Source organism: Cervus elaphus, chromosome 2, assembly GCF_910594005.1.
Source record: "Cervus elaphus chromosome 2, mCerEla1.1, whole genome shotgun sequence".
NCBI classification, from domain to species: Eukaryota; Metazoa; Chordata; class Mammalia; order Artiodactyla; family Cervidae; genus Cervus; species Cervus elaphus.
In genome coordinates, this window is record NC_057816.1 from 23,025,479 (window position 1) to 23,045,114 (window position 19,636).

The 19,636-nt window shown below is 36.7% G+C and overlaps 1 protein-coding gene across 1 annotated transcript; it reads left to right on the forward strand.

The window, feature by feature from the left end:
- Positions 1-10,439: 10,439 nt before the first annotated feature.
- Positions 10,440-11,375, forward strand: LOC122705122 (olfactory receptor 143-like). Its single transcript, XM_043920333.1, has one exon. The coding sequence runs from the start codon at positions 10,443-10,445 to the stop codon at positions 11,373-11,375; it is 933 nt and encodes a 310-aa protein (XP_043776268.1). The 5' UTR covers positions 10,440-10,442.
- Positions 11,376-19,636: the final 8,261 nt, after the last annotated feature.

Consider the following 19,636-nt stretch of genomic DNA (forward strand, 5'->3'; position numbering starts at 1 on the left):
CAGGAGTAGGACCAAATTAGAATCTGAGTTGCTGCCACAGCAGGTCCAGAGACCAGCACAGTGTTGAAGGGCAACCTAGAAAGTTGAGGTGGACTGTGACTCCCAGCAAGAGAAAGGCCTCTGACAGAAGTGACTCAAGGAAAACATTTATTATTCTTACGTTTTTCATTTGTTCTTTAGATTCTTTTCTGTTTTTTTTTTTTCCTTCCCACCCCCTCCCCATTGTAATTGTCAATTTTATTGGCACTATGAAATCTAATTAAGTGTTTGGGCTTTTTTTCTTCCTCAGCCACAAATGTTATTGTTATTATAATCCTTTGCCTCTACATTGGACTTTTGTAATTCTGTGGAGTTTTCCTTTTTTTTTTCTTAATTTTTAAATTAATTTTTAATCTTTTAAAGTGTATTATTAGTTTTTCTACATTTATTCTTTTGCTTTTCCTACTGCTCTTTTCCCCTTGCAGTTAATCTTTAATATATATAAATCTTCCTTATCTACTTCTATTTAACTTTCCATATATATTCTTTCTTTCTTTCTTTTTTTCATTCCTTTCCTCTCAGCATATTTGTTAGTTTTGCTTTCATTGCTTTATTCCCAACTTGGCACCTTGCTTTAGTTTTGTTTCCCAGTTTGTGCTTTAGTTGGATTTTCTCTTAACTGGTAGATATAACTTTTTATTTCCTTTGTTCACCATGTCAATCTACTGTACTGTACTTTAGTTGGACTGTTTTGATATTGCTTATGGGTGTATATGTATATACTCCATTAATTTAATTATTATTTGCCTAATTTTGAAACTGCCATTTGTCTGGGAATGATGTTTCATTTCTCACTTGGGGGTATTTGTTTTAATCTCACATAATGCCATAACAAAGCACTTGTGGAATCTTCATTCCTGACCAGAGATAAAGCCCTGAGCCTTTGGAGTGGGAGCACTGACTTCAAGACTAGACTACCAAAGAACAAACCCTAGGAAGTGTCAGATTGTGAGAACTCATACTAAAGAAATCTCTTGAATACAAGACCCAGTATCACAAGCCACCAGTAGCACCCTGTCAGGACTCCTCATCTAAACAAAAAACAAAACAAAAATACAAACCCAACCATCAGCAGACAGGATTACCAATTCACTCAGCCTGGGCCATCAGAGGAAAAACAAACAAACAAAAAGAAAACTCAGTACAAATCTCACCCTATACAAAGCTTACATAAACTACTGGATGAATTTAGGAGAGCAGAAACCAAAAGGAGAAAGAACTCAAACTTGAAGCCTGGGAAAAGGAGACCTAAAATGCAATAAGTTTAAAAAAAATTAATAAAAAGGCAGAGAAATGCTACACAAATGAAGGAACAAACTAGACACAGAAGTCCAAATAAATGAAGAGTAAATAGGAAAAGAACCTGAAAAAAGAATTCAGAATCATGATACCAAAGACGATCAAAAACCTTGAAAACAGAATGGAGAAAATACAAGAATCAATCAACAAAGATATAGAAGAAATAAAGAATAAATGTACAGAGACAAACAACACAAATACTGGTTAAAAATATGCTCAAAGGAATCAATAGCAGAATATTTGAAGCAGAAGAACGAATTAGTAAGCTGGAAGATAATATGGTGGCAATAACTTCTGAAGAGCAGAATAAAGTAAAGAGAATGAAAAGAAATTTGGATAATCTCAGAGACCTCTGGGACAATATCAAACACAGCAATACTGGAATTATAGGGGTCCAAGAAGAAGAAGAGAAAAAGAAAGGGTATGAGAAAACTTCTGAAGAGATTATAGTTGAAAATTTTCCCAGGATGGAAAAGGACATACTCAATCAGTTCAAGAGGCACAAAGAATCCCATACAGGGTAAACCCAGGAGAAACACACCAAGATACACGCTAATAAAACTACCAAAGAATAAACACAAAGAAAGAATATTAAAAGCTGCAAGGGAAAAGGAACAAGTAACATACAAAGGAAACCCCATATGTTTAACAGCTAATATTTCTGCAGAAACTCTGCAGGCCAGAAGGGAATGTCAGGATATATTTAAAGTACTGAAAGGGAAAAAGCTACAACCAAGATTATTCTACCCGGCAAAGATCTCATTCAAAATTGATGGAGAAATCAAAAGCTTTTCAGACAAACAAAAGTTAAGAGAATTCAGTAACAGCAAACCAGCTTTAAAATAAATGTTAAAGGGACTTAAATAGTCAAGAAATACAAGAGAAGAAAAAGAGCCACAAAATCAACCCCAAATACTTAAGAAAATGGCAATAGGAACATATATATCAACAATTACCTTAAATATAAATGAATTAAATGCTCCAAACAAAAGACACAGACTGGTTGAATGGATACAAAAACAAGACCAATACATATGCTGTCCACAAGAAACCCACCACACAACAAAAGACACTTATAGACTGAAAGTGAAAGGATGGAAAAATATATTCCATGTAAATGGGAAGCAAAAGAAAGCTGGAGTAGCAATCTTCATATCAGACAAAATAGACTTTAAAATAAAGATTACAAGATATAAGGAAGGACATTACATGATAATAAAGTGACCAACCCAAGAGGAAGACATAACAATTGTAAATATCTATGCACCCACAGGACTGCAAAAAGGTCAGTTTTCATACCATCCCAAAGAAAGAACATCCCAAAGAATGCTCAAACTACTGCACAATTGCACTCATTTCACACGCTAGTAAAGTAATGCTCAAAATTCTCCAAGCCAGGCTTCAGCAATACGTGAACCGAGAACTTCCAGATGTTCAAGCTGGCTTTTGAAAAGGCAGAGGAACCAGAGATCAAATTGCCACATCCACTGGATCATTGAAAAAGAAAGAGAGTTCCAGAAAAACATCTATTTCTACTTTATTGACTATGCCAAAACCTTTGACTGTGTGGATCACAATAAACTGTGGAAAATTCTGAAACAGATGGGAATACCAGACCTCCTGACCCACCTCTTGAGAAACCTATATGCAGGTCAGAAAGCAACAGTTAGAACTGGACGTGGAACAACAGACTGGTTCCAAATAGGAAAAGGAGTATGTCAAGGCTGTATATTGTCACCCTGCTTATTTAACTTATATGCAGAGTACATCATGAGAAACGCTGGGCTGGACGAAGCACAAGCTGGAATCAAGATTGCCAGGAGAAATATCAATAACCTCAGATATGCAGATGACACCACTCTTATGGCAGAAAGTGAAGAGAAACTAAAAAGCCTCTTGATGAAAGTGAAAGAGGAGAGTGAAAAAGTTGGCTTAAAGCTTAACATTCGGAAAACTAAGATCACGGCATCTGGTCCAATCACTTCATGGCAAATAGATGAGTAAACAGTGGAAGCAGTGTCAGACTTTATTTTTTGGGGACTCCAAAATCACTGCAGATGGTGATTGCAGCCATGAAATTAAAAAACACTTTCTCCTTGGAAGGAAAGTTATGACCAACCTAGACAGCATATTAAAAAGCAGAGCCATTACTTTGCAAACAAAGGTCCGTCTAGTCAAGGCTATGGTTTTTACAGTGGTCATATACAGATGTGAGAGTTGGACTGTGAAGAAAGCTGAGTGCTGAAAAATTGATGCTTTTGAAATGTGTTGTTGGAGAAGACTCTTGAGAGTCCCTTGGACAGCAAGGAAATCCAACCAGTCCATCCTTAAGGAGATCAGTCCTGAGTGTTCATTGGAAGGACTGATGCAGAAGCTGAAACTCCAATACTTTTGTCACCTCATGCATAGAGTTGACTCATTGGAAAAGACCCTGATGCTGGGAGGGATTGGGGGCAGGAAGAGAAGGGGATGACAGAGGATGAGATGGCTGAATGGCATCACCGACTTGATGGACATGAGTCTGAGTAAACTCTGAGAGTTGGTGATGGACAGGGAGGCCTGGCGTGCTGTGATTCATGGGGTCACAAAGAGTCGGACACGACTGAGCGACTGAACTGAACTGAACTGAACTGATGAACCCAACATAGAAGCACCTCAGTACATAAGACAAACACTAACAGAGATAAAAGGAGTAATTGAAAGTAACACAAAAATGGTAGGAGACTTTAACAGCCCACTCACACCAATGGACAAATCATCAAAACAGAAAATTCATTAGGAAACACGTCTTAAATGATACATTAAATGAGAAGGATCTCATTAATATGTTAGGACATTCTATCCAAATGCTGAAGAATACACTTTCTCAACTGCACATGCAACATTCTTTAATATAGATCACATCTTGGGTCACAAATCAAGCCCCAATAAATTTAAGAAAATTGAGATCATGTCAAGCATCTTCTCCAACCACAGTGCTATGAGACTAGATATCAGTAACAAGGAAAAAAAAAAACTGTAAAAAGCACAAACACATGGAGATTAAACAATATGTTTCTAAATAGTCAATAGGTTACTGAAGTAATCAAAAGGGAAATCAAAAAGTTTCTAGAAACAAATGACAATAAAAACACAACAGCTCAAAACGTATGCAGCCAAAACAGTTCTAAGAGGGAAGTTTATAGCAATACAGTCCTACCTCAAGAAACAAGAAAAACATAGAATAGACAACCTAATTCTACAGCTAAAACAACTGGAAAAAGAACAACCACAGCAACAACAACAAAAACAAAATTAGTAGAAGGAAAGTAATCATAAAGATCAGAGCAAAAATAAATGAAAAAGAAATGAAAGAAACAATAGTAAAGATTAATAAACCTATAAGCTGGTTCTTTGAGAAGATAAACAAAATTGACAAGTCTTTAGCCAGACTCATCAAGACAAAAGGAGAGAAGACTCCATTCAATAAAATTAGAAATGGAAAAGGGGAGGTTACAACAGGCAATGCAGAAATAAAAATGATTATAAGAGACTATTATGAACAACTATATGGCAATAAAATGGATAACCTGGGAGAAATGGACAGATTCTTAGAAAAGTTCAATCTTCCAAGACTGAACCAGGAATAAGTAGAAATTATGAGCAACCCAATTACAAGCACTGAAATTGAAGTTGTGATCAAAAATCTCCCAAAAAACAAAAGCCCAGGACCAGATGGCTTCACGGGAGGATTCTACCAAACATTTAGAGAAGAGCTACTGCCTATCCTACTAAAACTCCTTCGAAAAATTGCAGAGGAAGGAAAACTTCCAAACTCATTCTTCACGGCCACCATCACCCTGATACAAAAGCCAGATAACCCCCACCCAATATAAAAAGAAAACTACAGGCCAATATCACTGATGAACATAGATGCAAAATCCTCAACAAAATTTTAGCAAACAAAATTCAGCAACACATAAGAAAGTTCATACACCATGATTAAGTTGGGTTTATTCAAGGGATACAAGGATTCTTCGATATACACAAATCAATCAATATGATACCCCATATTAACAAATTGAAAGATTAAAAACCATATGATAATTTCAATAGATGCAGCAAAAGCCTTTGACAAAATTCAGCACCCATTTATGATTAAAACTCTTCACAAAATGGTCAGAGAAGGAGCCTATCTCAAAATAGTAAATAAGCTGAAATTACTGAAATAAGCCTTTCAGCAAATATTATTCTCTGGTGAAAAACTGAAAGCATTCCACCTAAGATCAGGAACAAGTCAAGGGTGTCCACTTTCCTACTATTATTAAACATAGTTTTGGAAGTTGTAGCTGCAGCAATCAGGGGATAAAAATTAGTAAAACGAATCCAGATCAGAAAAGAAAAAGTAAAGGTCTCACTGTTTGCACATATCATGATACTGAACATTGAAAACCCTAAAGGTAGTATCAGAAAATTGCTAGAGCTAATCAGTGAATTTAGCAAAGTTGCAGGATACAAAATACACAGAAATCACTTGCATTTCTATATATACATATATACTAACAATGAAAAATCAGAAAGACAAATTAAGGAATCAATCACATTCACCATTGCAACAAAAAGAATTAAATATCTAGGAATAAACTTGCCTAATGTGATAAAAGAACTATACACTCTAAATTATAAGACACTGATGAAAGAAATCCAAGTTGTCATAAAGCCATAAAGAGATATTCCATGTTCCTCAGTAGGAAGAATCAATATTGTGAAAATAGCTACTACCAAATGCAATCTATGGATGCAATGTGATACCTATCAAAGTACTGAAGACATTTTTCACAGAACTAGAACAAAAATTTCACAATTCATATGGAAACACAAAAGACCCTGAATAGCAAAAGCAGTCTTGGGAAAGAAGAATGCAGCTGGAGGAATCAACCTTCCTGACTTCAGATTATACCAAGAAGCTACAGTCATCAAGACAGTATGGTACTGGCACAAAATCAGAAATATAGACCAATGGAATAAGGCAGAAAGCCCAGAAATAAACCCATGCACATACAGGTAACTTATATTTGGCAAAGGAGGCAAGAATATACAATAGGGCAATGACAGCCTCTTCAATAAATGGTGCTGGGAAACCTGGACAGCTAAATGTAAAAGAATGAAATTTAGAACACTTCCTAACACCACACATGAAGATAAAAGTTAAAATGGATTAAAGACCTAAAGGTAAGACCAGAAACTATAAAACTCTTAGAGAAAAACATAGGCAGAACACTTGATGACATAAATCAAAGCAAGATCCTCCATGAACCACCTCCTAAAGTAATGGAAATAAAAACAAAAGTAAACAAGTGGGACGTGATTAAGCTTAAAACATTTTGCATAACAAAGGAAACTACAGGCAAGGTGAAAAGGCAACCCTCAGAATGGGAGAAAATAATAGCAAATGACAAAAGATTAATTTCTAAAATATGGAAACAGCTCATACAACTCAATAGCAGAAGAAGAAAGAAAAAAGTGGGGAAAAGACCTAATCAGACATTTCTCCAAAGAAGGCATACAGATGGCTACCTAATTCATGAAAAGAAGCTTAACATCGCTCATTATTTGTGAAATACAAATCAAAAGTACAGTGAAATATCACCTCACACCAGTCAGAATGACCACTATCAAAAAGTATACAAACAATAAATGCTGAAGAGGGTGTGGACAAAAGGGAATGCTCTTGCACTGTTGGTGGGAATGTAATTTGATACAGCCACTATGGAAGATGGTATGGAGATTCCTTAAAAACACTAGGAATAAAACCACCATATGACCCAGCAATCCCACTCCTAGGCATATTCCCTGAAGAAACCAAAATTGAAAAAGACACAAGTATCCCATTGTTCATTGCAGCACTATTTCCAATAGCTAGAACATGGAAGCAACCTAGATGTCCATTGACAGATGAATGGATAAAGAAATTGTGGTATATATACACATTGGAATATTACTCAGCCATTAAATGAAATGCATTTGAGTCAGTTCTAATGAGTTGGATGAACTTAGAGCCTGTTTTACAGAATGAAGTAAGTCATAAAGAGAAAGATAAATGTCATATTCTAACACATGTATACAGAATCTAGAAAAATGGTATAGAAGAATGTATTTACAGGGAAGCAGTGGAGAAACAGACATAGAGAATAGACTTATGGACATGGGCAGAAGGGAGGAGAGGGGGAGATGTATGGAAAGAGTAACATGGAAGCTTGCATTACCTTATGTGAAATAGATAGCCAACGGGAATTTGATGTATGACTCAGGAAACTCAAACAGGGTCTCTGTATCAATCTAGAAGTGTGGGATGGGGAGGGAGATTCAAAAGGGAGGAGATATATGTATACCTTTGGCTGATTCATGTTAAGTTTGACAAGAAACAACAAAATTCTATAAAGCAATTATCTTCCCATTAAAAATAAATAAAAGGAAAAAAAGAAGTATTTGGATATTCAGATATTCCTACCTCTCCATGTAGTAAGTTAACTGCCGCCATTATCACCCAGTAAAATCTAGAGATTTATTCCTTAAAAAGGCTCAAACACTCTCCAATTTAGGCAAGTACCTGCACATTTGAGGGAGGCTTTACCAAACTGAAAACCGGGCATGAAAGTAGAAATTTAAGGAATGTTAACATCATTAACCTTCTTCCTCCTCTAAGAAACTGTTGAACATACAGAGAAGAACTTACAAAAGCTGGAGAAGAAGTCAGAGGAAAATCCGGGCAAGTCTGTGGAATAAAAAGAAAAACAAGAAAGAATATGGAAATAAAAGCAATCATTAGCAAGATGGATTCACTATGATTAGAGCTTAAATGGTATTAATAAGGTACCACAAGAATATTGATCCCACCTAATTTATGTTGAAAATCATACAGGTATGAATTAGGGATGGAGAACAGGAAGAGAAAGATGGATATTTGTGTGTGTTTGTGTGTGTGTGTTTCAATGAGCATTTGTATAGTGATGATGAGCAGGTGACAGTGGTACCTATTGTCAAATTCCATAGGGATCCACATTAGAAAACTTAGAGTAATTGAAATTTGAGATGAAGAGACACTGCAGAAGCTATGTAAGTGAGAAGAAAGGCCAAAAATTTCAAGGAGATGGATTCTCTGATTCTTGAAGACTAGGTGAAAATGATGAGTGAGAACTGCTTATGCTTAATTCATGGATTCCTTGTTTGGAGATAGGTGAAAAGAGCTTTGAAAAGTGTAACCTAGAAGACCAGCAGTGGAAACTAAGAAAATGCTGAATTCCATTTGGGGTACATTGAGCTGGAGGGACAAAAGTAGAAGTAAGAGAATTGTCTCAAAGGCCATTATTTTAGAACACCAGGTATAAATAAACATTAGTCAACAATTCTTAAACACAGGTTTTTGCTACTGAGGGAACATATGACAGTGTCTGGAGAAATTTTCATTTTCACAACTGGTGATTGGGAGACACTACTGGGTTGCAGAAAGGGATGCTTTGCATCCTGTAATACACAGAGTCATCCCCCCAAAATTATCCAGACCAAAATGTCAGTAGTGCCAGATTTCATTCGAGCCAAGCTGAGAAATCCTGATATTATGAATACAGTTGGGGAGAAGTACCAACATTTCTCAATCTCTTATTACATGTTAGCTGTGTTCCTAATACTCTGGGTGACATAACTCATTTAATCCTCAAAATGGTCCTATGAGATAGCTCACTTGCAAGTCTCATTTTATAGATATACATCTATCTATCTATCTGTCTGTCTGTCTATCTCTCTCTCTCTCTCTCTCTCTATATATATATATACACTATATATGTATATGTATATATATGCTATATATGTATAATATATATATACTATATAGTATATATATATTATATATATAGAGAGAGAGTATATATATACATATATATATAGACTATATACTTATAGCTGCATATATATATATATGCAAGAATCAGACAGATTATATCATTGTCTATAGTCTCACAATTAAGAAGTTTAACTTCAAGAATTAAACTTTAGGGCCACACCAATAGTCTCATAACCATTTCGCTACACCTCTTTACAGAGATGAGATCCATAAGCACAGAAGATGCTAAAACTATAATATACTGTCTCACTAATGCAGTCCCAGAGACTCTAGGAAAGTGCTAACAATGGCAAGTAATCATGCCCTAGATGTTCCTTTTGAGAACTGGGCATAAGTTCCAAGAGATGATGAAGAGCTGAATATCAGCTCACACACTCATCTTCTTGGGGGACTAAGAATTCTTATTGTGAAACTGTAAATTGAGTAGAATGTTGTGTCCCAAAAGATCAATGACACAGGGTGGAAACAGACTCATTAATTTCCACCCTTAATGGGCTCATTTAACATGAAAGGAAATCTCAAGGGAGAGAACAATTTTCTGTTTTTCTACTCAACTTTCCCAGAATGACAAGGAGTGGAATAGATTCTTATTTGCATCACCTGATTGTTTTGGAGATCCTATAAGGTTGCTTTTCTCTTTGCACATGAAGAAGACCTTCTGGAAAAATTCTGAAATATATGGCCTGTTCTGTAGCATGTCAAAGACTGAGGACCACATGATGAATACTGCCTCATTCATTGTCAGAAACTTTGAACCTCACAGAACTGTAGGGCAGAAGGAGCCTTAAGGTTCAGTGGCATTGAGACATTGAGGAAAAAGCGGGAGAGTGTTGAATTGCCTTTGTCTCAATTCCCCTCAAACCTCAAACTATACAAATGAAGGGTTTGGGGGAACACTGCCTGTTTATTGCTGTTTTCAGCCTTGATCATGAACAGAGCCTGGAGAGAAGCAGGAATGTTGTGCAGACACTGGGAGTTTATCTGCATTTGTTCAGCTCAGAGACAAACAAAAGGAGTAAGGGAAGAAAGAAGGAAATGAGAAATCTGCAGTAATAATCATCAGAAGTCTTGTATTTTGAATGCTTTGCTGAGTGTTTAGAAAACCCTGGGGTTATAAACCAAGAGATCCAGCTCTCACTCCAGAGACAAAGAGGGAAGGTCCATTAAGTTCCATTGTTAATCTCCATTTCTGCCCCTGTTCCTCCAGACCATGACTGTGGAGTAAATGACTATGGAAAATGCCTCCTCTGTGAGTGAGTTTATCCTTATGGGATTGACAGACCAACCTAAACTCCAGCTACCTCTGTTTTTCCTGTTTTTGCTGAACTACCTGGTCACTGTGGTGGGCAATTTATACTTGATGATTCTAATTTGTCTGAATTCACACCTGCACACACCCATGTACTTTTATCTCTTCAATCTCTCCTTCACTGATATCTGTTACTCATCTGTCTTTACCCCCAAAATGCTAATAAGCTTTATTGCCGACAGGAATGTCATCTCCTTTAGAGGATGTATGTCCCAGCTGTTTTTCTTCTGCTTTTTTGTCAACTCTGAGTGCTATGTGTTGACAGCCATGGCCTATGATCGCTATGTGGCCATCTGTAAGCCCTTGCTCTACACAACGGCCATGTCCCCTCAGGTGTGTTCTCTGCTGATGTCTGGTTCATATGTGATGGGGTTTGCTGGAGCCATGGTCCACACAGGATTTATGATGAGGCTGATATTCTGTGATTCCAATATCATCAACCATTATATGTGTGACATCTTCCCACTGCTCCAGCTCTCCTGCAGCAGCACTTATGCCAATGAGATTGTGGTTTCTGCTGTTGTGGGAACAGTTGTCATATTGTCCAGCCTCATTATCTTTATTTCTTATGCTTTGATTCTTTTCAATATCTGTCATATGCCATCATCTAAAGGTTGGTCCAAAGCCTTGAGCACCTGTGGTTCCCACATTACAACAGTTAGTCTATTCTATGGATTTGCGCTGCTCACTTATGTCAGGCTACCATCTTCTGGGTTTGTGGAGCAGGGAAAGTTTTACACAGTGTTTTCCACCAATGTGGTACCCATGCTGAACCCTCTCATTTATAGCCTCAGGAACAAGGATGTCAAAATTGCTGTGAAGAAAATCCTGAAGAGAATTACAAACTGAACCAAACCATTTATATCTCCTTTTCTTTGCCTTTTTTCTTTTCTCTGCTCCGCTTTATCCTCTTCCTTCCATTCTTTTTTCATACCACTTGTCTTTCTAATGTCTTCTTGACAGGACTTCCTCCCTAATGTCTGATGTCTTTTCTTCTCTTGTCGCATAATATAACTCTGTGAACCTATTCTTTGCCTGAAGACTCATCCTCAGCCCTAAGTGATCCCATACCAGTTGCAGACAAGGGACCAATAACCTTTCCCATCTAATGATAACACTCTTCTTTTCCTTGTGGGTCATTCTCACCCAAGGTAAGCTATGGATGTTTGTTCAGTCTAACTAATTCTTTTATTTCTTGCTTTCATTACATTGAGCCCTTTCCTATTTCAATAGTATCTTTACCTACCATTGCATTCAAACAGAAATGTAATGACAAAAATGTGGACATGGTAAGTTGTAAAAATTTCCCCAAAATTTCAAGATTCTTTTAGTAATATCTCCTATTCTATATTTTAAGTGCAATATAGGTAAAGAAATTGAATAGTTTGTTGAATCATCTGTAGTTCTTTCTTTTATTCTTGAAGATACTTGAAAATGAATAAATTACAGTATTCTATTCACCTTTCTCAATCCAGGCCAATAACATATGCCTCTTTTTATTATATTGGTCAATTGATATGTTGTCATAAATATAATTGAAATTGTCATCATCTTGTCCATTTATCTGTGGATTGTAATTGTGATTAAATTTACACAGTGATGGAAGGAAAGAAAATCTGTGAAGGGACAGAGAGAACATCTGGAGAGCTGTTTCTGAATGAGCTTCACAATGGGGATTTTCCAATATGGATGTATCTCGAAAAGCTAAAAATAGAAATACAATATACTCCAGCAGTTCCACTCCTGGGTGTATATCTGAAAAATATGTAAATGCCATTTCAAAAAGATCTCTGTACTCCAATGCTCACAGCAGCATTATCTATCATTGCCAAGATATGGGAGCAACTGATACATGTTTATCAACAGATGAATAGATAAGATGTGGTAAATATATACAATGGAGTGTTACTCATCCATCAAAAGAATGACAATTTCCCATTTACAGCAACATGGATGGACTTGGAGGTTATTATGCAAAGTGGAGTAAGTCAGGAAAAAAAGACAAAGATGATATCACTTATATGTGAAATCAGAAAACTGTAAAAAATTGGTGAATATAGCAAAAGAGATACAGACTCACTGATGTAGAGAACAAATTTATGTTTACCTGTGGGGAAAAAGAAGTGGAAAGAGGATAAAGGGATAAGTGATTAAGAAGTATAAACTATTATGTATAAGATAAGCTTTAAGGATATATTGTACAACACAGGAGATATAACCAGGATTTTTATAATAACTATAAATGGAAAATAACCTCTAAGATTGTGAATAACTCTATTGTACACCTGTAACTCATATAATATTTTACATCAAGTATACTTCAATAAATTAAATAAAAAGAGAGTTTTTGATGGGTGATTGATATTTCATTCATACAACCAGCAGACAAATTACATTCCACAAACAAGCACAAATTGACATTAGGATTTTGATTATTTTATTTGTAAATGTTATCTAGTAGATAAAATCATCACAATTCAGCTTTAAATATAAGAATATTTTCAATTTTTAGATAATTTATATTAATATGATAAAGGTTAAAAATACTATTTTTCTTACTTTATCATCAAACATAACAGGCATGCTAAAGTGCTCACTGAACATTCATTTATAGTTTAATAAATAATTTAAAATTGAATTTAGTATCTACAAAGGTCATGAAATGTTTCCAACATAGTTTATTCAGTACTTATAGCTATATTTTCCCCCATGTATTTGTCCTTAAAAATCTAGCTAAATGATATGAGATAGATAAGTTTTAAAAGAGCTTATTTAGTCAAATCAGTGAGTGAATTTGGTGCTGTCATTGATTTTGCTGACTGTCTTTTTACTTGGAGAAATATTTGTGTATATAGGCATATTTATAATTAAAAACTACAGTAGCATATATTATAGCTTTGTGAGTTCTTGCTAGTTTCTGTAAATAAATACTTGGTAGATATACTTTAAGAGTACACAGAGTCATGTAAATATTGTATACAAAATATTTTGGATTTAGATGTGTAGATAGCTATATAGGTCTTTCATTCTAAATTTCTCATGCCAGTTGGATTTACCTCCCTTGATTTCTGTGCCTGAAATCTTACATCAGGCCATTCAGAATATAGTATTAACTCCTTTTGGTTTGTCTAAGACATTTTTATTATAATTTTCTAACTTTTCATGTTGGAATTAATTTTTAAAACTTATTTTATTGAAATATAGTTGAGCTAAAACGTTATTTTCAGGTGCACAGCATTGTGTTTCAGTATTTTTACAGATTTTACTCCATTAAAAGTTATTGCAAGATAATGGTATGATTCTCTGTGCTATAAAGAATCTCCTTGTTGCTTATCTGCTTTATACATAGTAATTTGCACTTCTTAATCCTATACCCCTATCTTGCCCTTCTCTGTGCTGGTCATCTCTATTTTTTTTTTTTTCCCTTTGTTTGTGAGCCTCTTTCTGTTTTGATGTATACATTTCCTTGTTTTATATTTTAGATCCCCATATAAGTCTTATACTATGTTTCTATATGAGACATTTCACTAATCATAAAATTTTCTAGATCCATCCATGTACTTGATGCTTTCTTTCTTTCTTTTTTTGAAACTTTTTAAACTTTTTCTTTTGTATTGAGGTATAGCTGGTTAACAGTGTTGTGGTAGTTTCAGGTGAAGAGTGAAGGGACTCAGCCATACATGAACATGTGCACATTCTCCCTCATTGCCAAATTCTCCTTATCGCCAAATTCAGACTTAAATTGAAGAAAGTAGGGAAAACCACTAGACCACTCAGGTATGGCCTAAATTAAATCCTTTATGATTATACAGTAGAAGAGACAAACAGATTCAAGGGATTAGATCTGATAGAGTGCCTGGAGAACTACAGATGGAGGTTCGTGACATTGTACACGAGGCAGGGATCAAGACCATCCCCAAGGAAAAGATATTCAAAAAGGCGAAATGGTTGTCTGAGGAGGCCTTACAAATAGCTGTGAATAGAAGTGAAAGACAAAGGAGAAATAGAGAGGTATACCCATTTGAATGCAGAGTTCCAAAAAATAGCAAGGAGAGATAAGAAAGGCTTCCTCAGCGATCACTGCAAAGAAATAGAGGAAAACAATAGAATAGGAAAGACTAGAGATCTCTTCAAGAATATTAGAGATACCAAGGGAACGTTTCATGCAAAGATGGGCACAATAAAGTACAGAAATGGTAAGGACCAAACAGAAGCAGAAGATACTAAGAGAGGTGGCAAGAATACACAGGAGAACTATAAAAAAAAAAAATCTTCACGACCCAGATAATCACGATGGTTTGATCACTCACCTAGAGTCAGACATCCTGGAATGTGAAGTCAAGTGGGCCTTAGGAAGCATCACTATGAACAATACTAGTGGAGGTGATGTAATTCCATTTGAGCTGTTTCAAATCCTAAAAGATGATGCTGTGAAAGTATTGTACTCAATATGCCAGCAAATTTGGAAAAGTCAGCAGTGGCCACAGGACTGGAAAAGGTCAGTTTTCATTCCAATCCCAAAGAAAGGCAATGCCAAAGAATGCTCAAACTACCACACGATTGTACCCATCTCACACACAGATAAAGTAAAGCTCAAAATTCTCCAAGCCAGGCTTCAACACTATGTGAACAGTGAACTTCCAAAGTTCAAGCTTCATTAAGAAAAGGCAGACAAACCTGAGATCAATTGGCCAACATCCACTGGATCATTGAAAAAGCAAGAGAGTTCCAGAAAAACATCTATTTCTGCTTTACTGACTATGCCAAAGGCTTTACTGTGTGGACCACAACAAACTGTTTTGCCCGTAGTCCGAGTCCCCAGTCAGGAAAGAAGACTCCTCGAAACAATGCAACTCGCAATAGGGGAATTTATTACTGACTCGAGCCAGGGCCTCCCGCCCTCACCAGGTGTGTGAGGACGAAAGGCCCCGAGCCCCAGTTCTCTCGGGTATTTATTAGGTCAAAATAAGCAGCAGGTAGTTGGCGCAATGGGATTGGTTACACAGTGGGTAGTTGGCATAAGCGGATTGGTTACACAGTTGCAAGGTAATTTTTGTTGGCCCAACGTGGGGCTTTCAGCTTTCCCCTGATAGGTTCCCTTTTCTCTGGCTAGGCATATGTTGATTGGCTGGCTCTAGGAGGCCTGATTATTATGTTACCCTGGGAAACCAGGCCTACTCCTAATCTGGGCTGCCTGCCATGGCGTTAGCCGTGACAGCCTCACACAAACTCTGGAAAATTCTTAAAGAGATGGGAATACCAGACCATCTGATCTGCCTCTTGAGAAATCTGTATGCAGGTCAGGAAGCAACAGTTAGAAATGGACATGGAACAACAGACTGGTTCCAAATCAGGAAAGGAGTATATAAAGGCTGTATATTGTCACCCTGCTTATTTAACTTATATGCACAGTACATTGTGAGAAACGCTGGGCTAGAGGAAGTACAAGCTGGAATCAAGATTGCCGGGAGAGATATCAATAACGTTATATATGCAGATGACACCACCCTTATGGCAGAAAATGAAGAAGAACTAAAGAGCCTCTTGATGAAAGTCAAAGAGGGGAGTGAAAAACTTAGTTTAAAACTCAACATTCAGAAAATTAAGATCATAGCATCTGGTCCCATTACTTCATGGCAAATAGATGGGTGCCGGGGTCCAGCCCCAGCATGATCCAGGGGAACCCTCAGGATGAACGGCGTCGGCAAGAGAAGACCCGTGAGACCAGCCTTGATAGGGCCAAGTCTGCGAGAGAGAGAGAGAGAGAGAGACCAGACCAGGATATGCAGCAGAGTCTGGCAGTTGCTTTATTTTTCACCGTAGCCTTTACACCCTAAGTTGGTACATTTCTAAGGGACAGATAAGCATGCAGACTTAGTTTAACATTACATCAGCTTGTCCTTCACGAAACCAGGTGTGCTCTGTATATTTTTTGTTTATGAGAGTCTTTTCCCGTAGATTTTTTGTACATTATCTTTTGGCCTTGAGCTTAGCAGAAAACAGAAAAGTGACAGTCTCATGATACAGCAGGTTGCAACATAATAGAAATACAATCCTGTTAACATAAAAGTCAGTCTTTTTGCAGAAATTCTCAGCTAAATTTATCTAAAAAGTTCAGCACACAAAGACTCTGCAGCTCCAGTGAGGCAGCCCCTGTTTAGCACTCCTGGTTAAAATTAACAATTATCATCTTATTGTTTTTACACTAGGGCTAAACTCTTATTTTTTATATCTTTAACTATATCAACAATAGTTTCCACTGCACAACCTCAGCACATTAACAGCAATTAAACGTTGATCCAATAACCACTTTTAAAATAATATTTTTTGTATTATCTAATAGGGCATCCTCACCCCCCAAAGGGCTCTGTGCCTATTAGGGCCTTTTGTAAGGTTAATCTCTATGTATAATATCTTTTGGCTATCAGGCCTGTTGACAATTTATGGCTTGCACCTGGTGCAACTTTAAGCAACTTCAGTAGCCGACCCTGTCTTTTTTTGTGGTTAATCTATTTTCTTTCTATTAGGTGTCATCGCCATGGGAACTAGATAGGATTACATTTTTACAGAACAGAAATGCAAAAGATTGCAAAAACAGCAGATATGGCACAAAACAGGCTCTTAGTCTAAAAGTTAATTACCTGCAAGAAGTCACCAGCTCGTGTCTATCTAAACTATTTTCTATTAGGCACATTTGTGGCTATAATGTTTGTGGGGCTTTTCTCACCCCACAGAGGGACCTATGCTTAATGGTTTCTTTTGTTAGCGTACTGTGCTTAGGATGTTTAGAACAATCATGAGCATTTTTTGCAATGAGAGCACACATTTATCAAACAAGCCAGAATGCCAGCAAAAGGGTTTGAATTGAAGCATTTCCTTCATCCCTGGCCCTTTCATAGTGTACCAGCATCCAGGAGATTTATTAATTAGGGTTTTAAGTTGGTCCTCATTCAGTGAAAGAGGAGCAGGAGAGCTCTCAGCAGGCAACACAAGAATCTGCAGCAGGGCAAACAAGAACAACAGCAGAAAAGGGTGGAGGATACAGGGTGGGGTAGAGGCCGAGGCCAACCTGGAGGGTCCCTTATCCTAGACGGCCTTGCCTGTCAGGTTTTCTCCTCGTGACCTCGTCATGGATGGGGTCCCGGACGGCCTTGCTTGCCTGGTATTTTCTTCATGACCTCGTCACGGGCAGGACCTCCCATAACGGCTCCCGGCAGATGGGAAAACGGTGGAAAGAGTGGCTGACTTTTTTGGGCTCCAAATCTCTGCAGATAGTGATTACAGCCATGAAATTAAAAGACGCTTACCCCTGGAAGGAAAGTTATGACCAACCTAGACAGCATATTAAAAAGCAGAGATGTTACTTTGTCAGCAAAGGTCCATCTAGTCAAGGCTATGGTTTTTCCAGTGGTCATGTATGGATGTGAGAGTTCGATTATAAAGAGAGCTGAGCAGTGAAGAACTGATGCTTTTGAACTGTGGTGTTGGAGAAGACGAACCCGGGTCCCCTGTATTTTGGGTAGATTCTTTAAGTTCTGAGTCACGAGGGAAGCCCTTGGAAAAAGGTACAGAGGTTCATCACAAAACTAAAAATAAAACTGCCTTATGATCCAACAATCAGTATATATCTGAAGAAAATGAAAATAGTAATATGAAAAAATACATGCGACCAGTGTTCCCAGCAGCATTATTTTCAATAGCAAAGATGTGGAGGCCACCTAAATGTGCATCAACAGATGAATTATATGGATATATATATATATATACACACACATTTATCATACACACATACATGTAATGGCTCAATAATATATATATATATTATACTCGTCATGCAAAAGAATGAAATTTTGCCATTTGCAGTCATGTAGCTGGTCCCTAGAGAATAGTATTTTCAGTGAGCTAACACAAAGATCAATATGGTATGTTATCAGTTATATATGTAATATAAAAAAATAAAAGAAAAAAAATGAATATAACAGAACAGAGACATTCTCACAGACGTAGACACCAAATTGGTGGTTATCAATAAGGAGAGGGAAGGGGTAAAAGAAAATATAGAAGGAGGGGATTAGGAGATACATACCAGTATGTATAAAATATATAAACACCAAGGATATACAGTGATGCATATAGCCAATATTTTTACATAGCTTTAAGTGAAGTATAATCTATAAAAATACTGAATCACTATATTGTACGCCTAAAATTACATAGCATTTTAAATCAAATATACTTCAATAAAAAAAAAAACTTTCTTTGACTTCTGATAACTTAATTGTAATGTCCCTTATGGTGGATTTCTTTGGGATTGTCTTATTTGGAATATTTTTGTTTCCTGGTTTGGGATGTCCAGTTCCTTGCAGAGATTTGGGGATTTTTTCAGCTAGTTTTTCTTTGGAGACTCTTTTAGATTATTACTCACATTTTTCTCTTTTGGTGATCCCTGTAATTCCTGTGTGTCATGTGATATAATACATTCCATAAATCTTAGACTTTTGACATTATTTTTCATTCTTTTATCTATTCACTGCATTTACTGAATTGTTTCAATTGTCCTTTTTCCCAAATTCTATAATCCTTTGCTTTTTTTGTTTACTCTGTGATTTTGACCTTCTAGTGAACTTTTCAGTTCAATTATAGTGTTTTTTACTTCATGATTTCTGTTTGGTACTCTTTGAAGTTAAAAGTCACACTTTGTTCATCTATTGTTCTGTGACTACACTGAGCATCTTTATGACAGGTAAAGGAATTCTCTGTCATGTAAGTAATATATCTCCATTCCATTAGGTCCACTCCATATGCTCACTTTCTTGGAATGCTTCTTTTTTTAATGTTATTGAACTTTTCTTTATTTTTCCTTGACTTTCTGCACTCATGTCTGCACACAGGCAAAAATAGCTAACTATTTTAATCCTCATGAACTGGCCTTGTACTGGAGCTGATCCTATTAATAAGCTTGGTGAGAAAAGGCAGATCTCTCAATCTTGTGATAGTACAATCCACTTTCCTAGTTTTTAGTAGGTCCCAGGAGTCAGGAGAATGTCAGGGTCCCATTAGACCATTAATATGGGAGAGTAAAGTCAATTCCTCTGGCAGCCCCGAGGTAA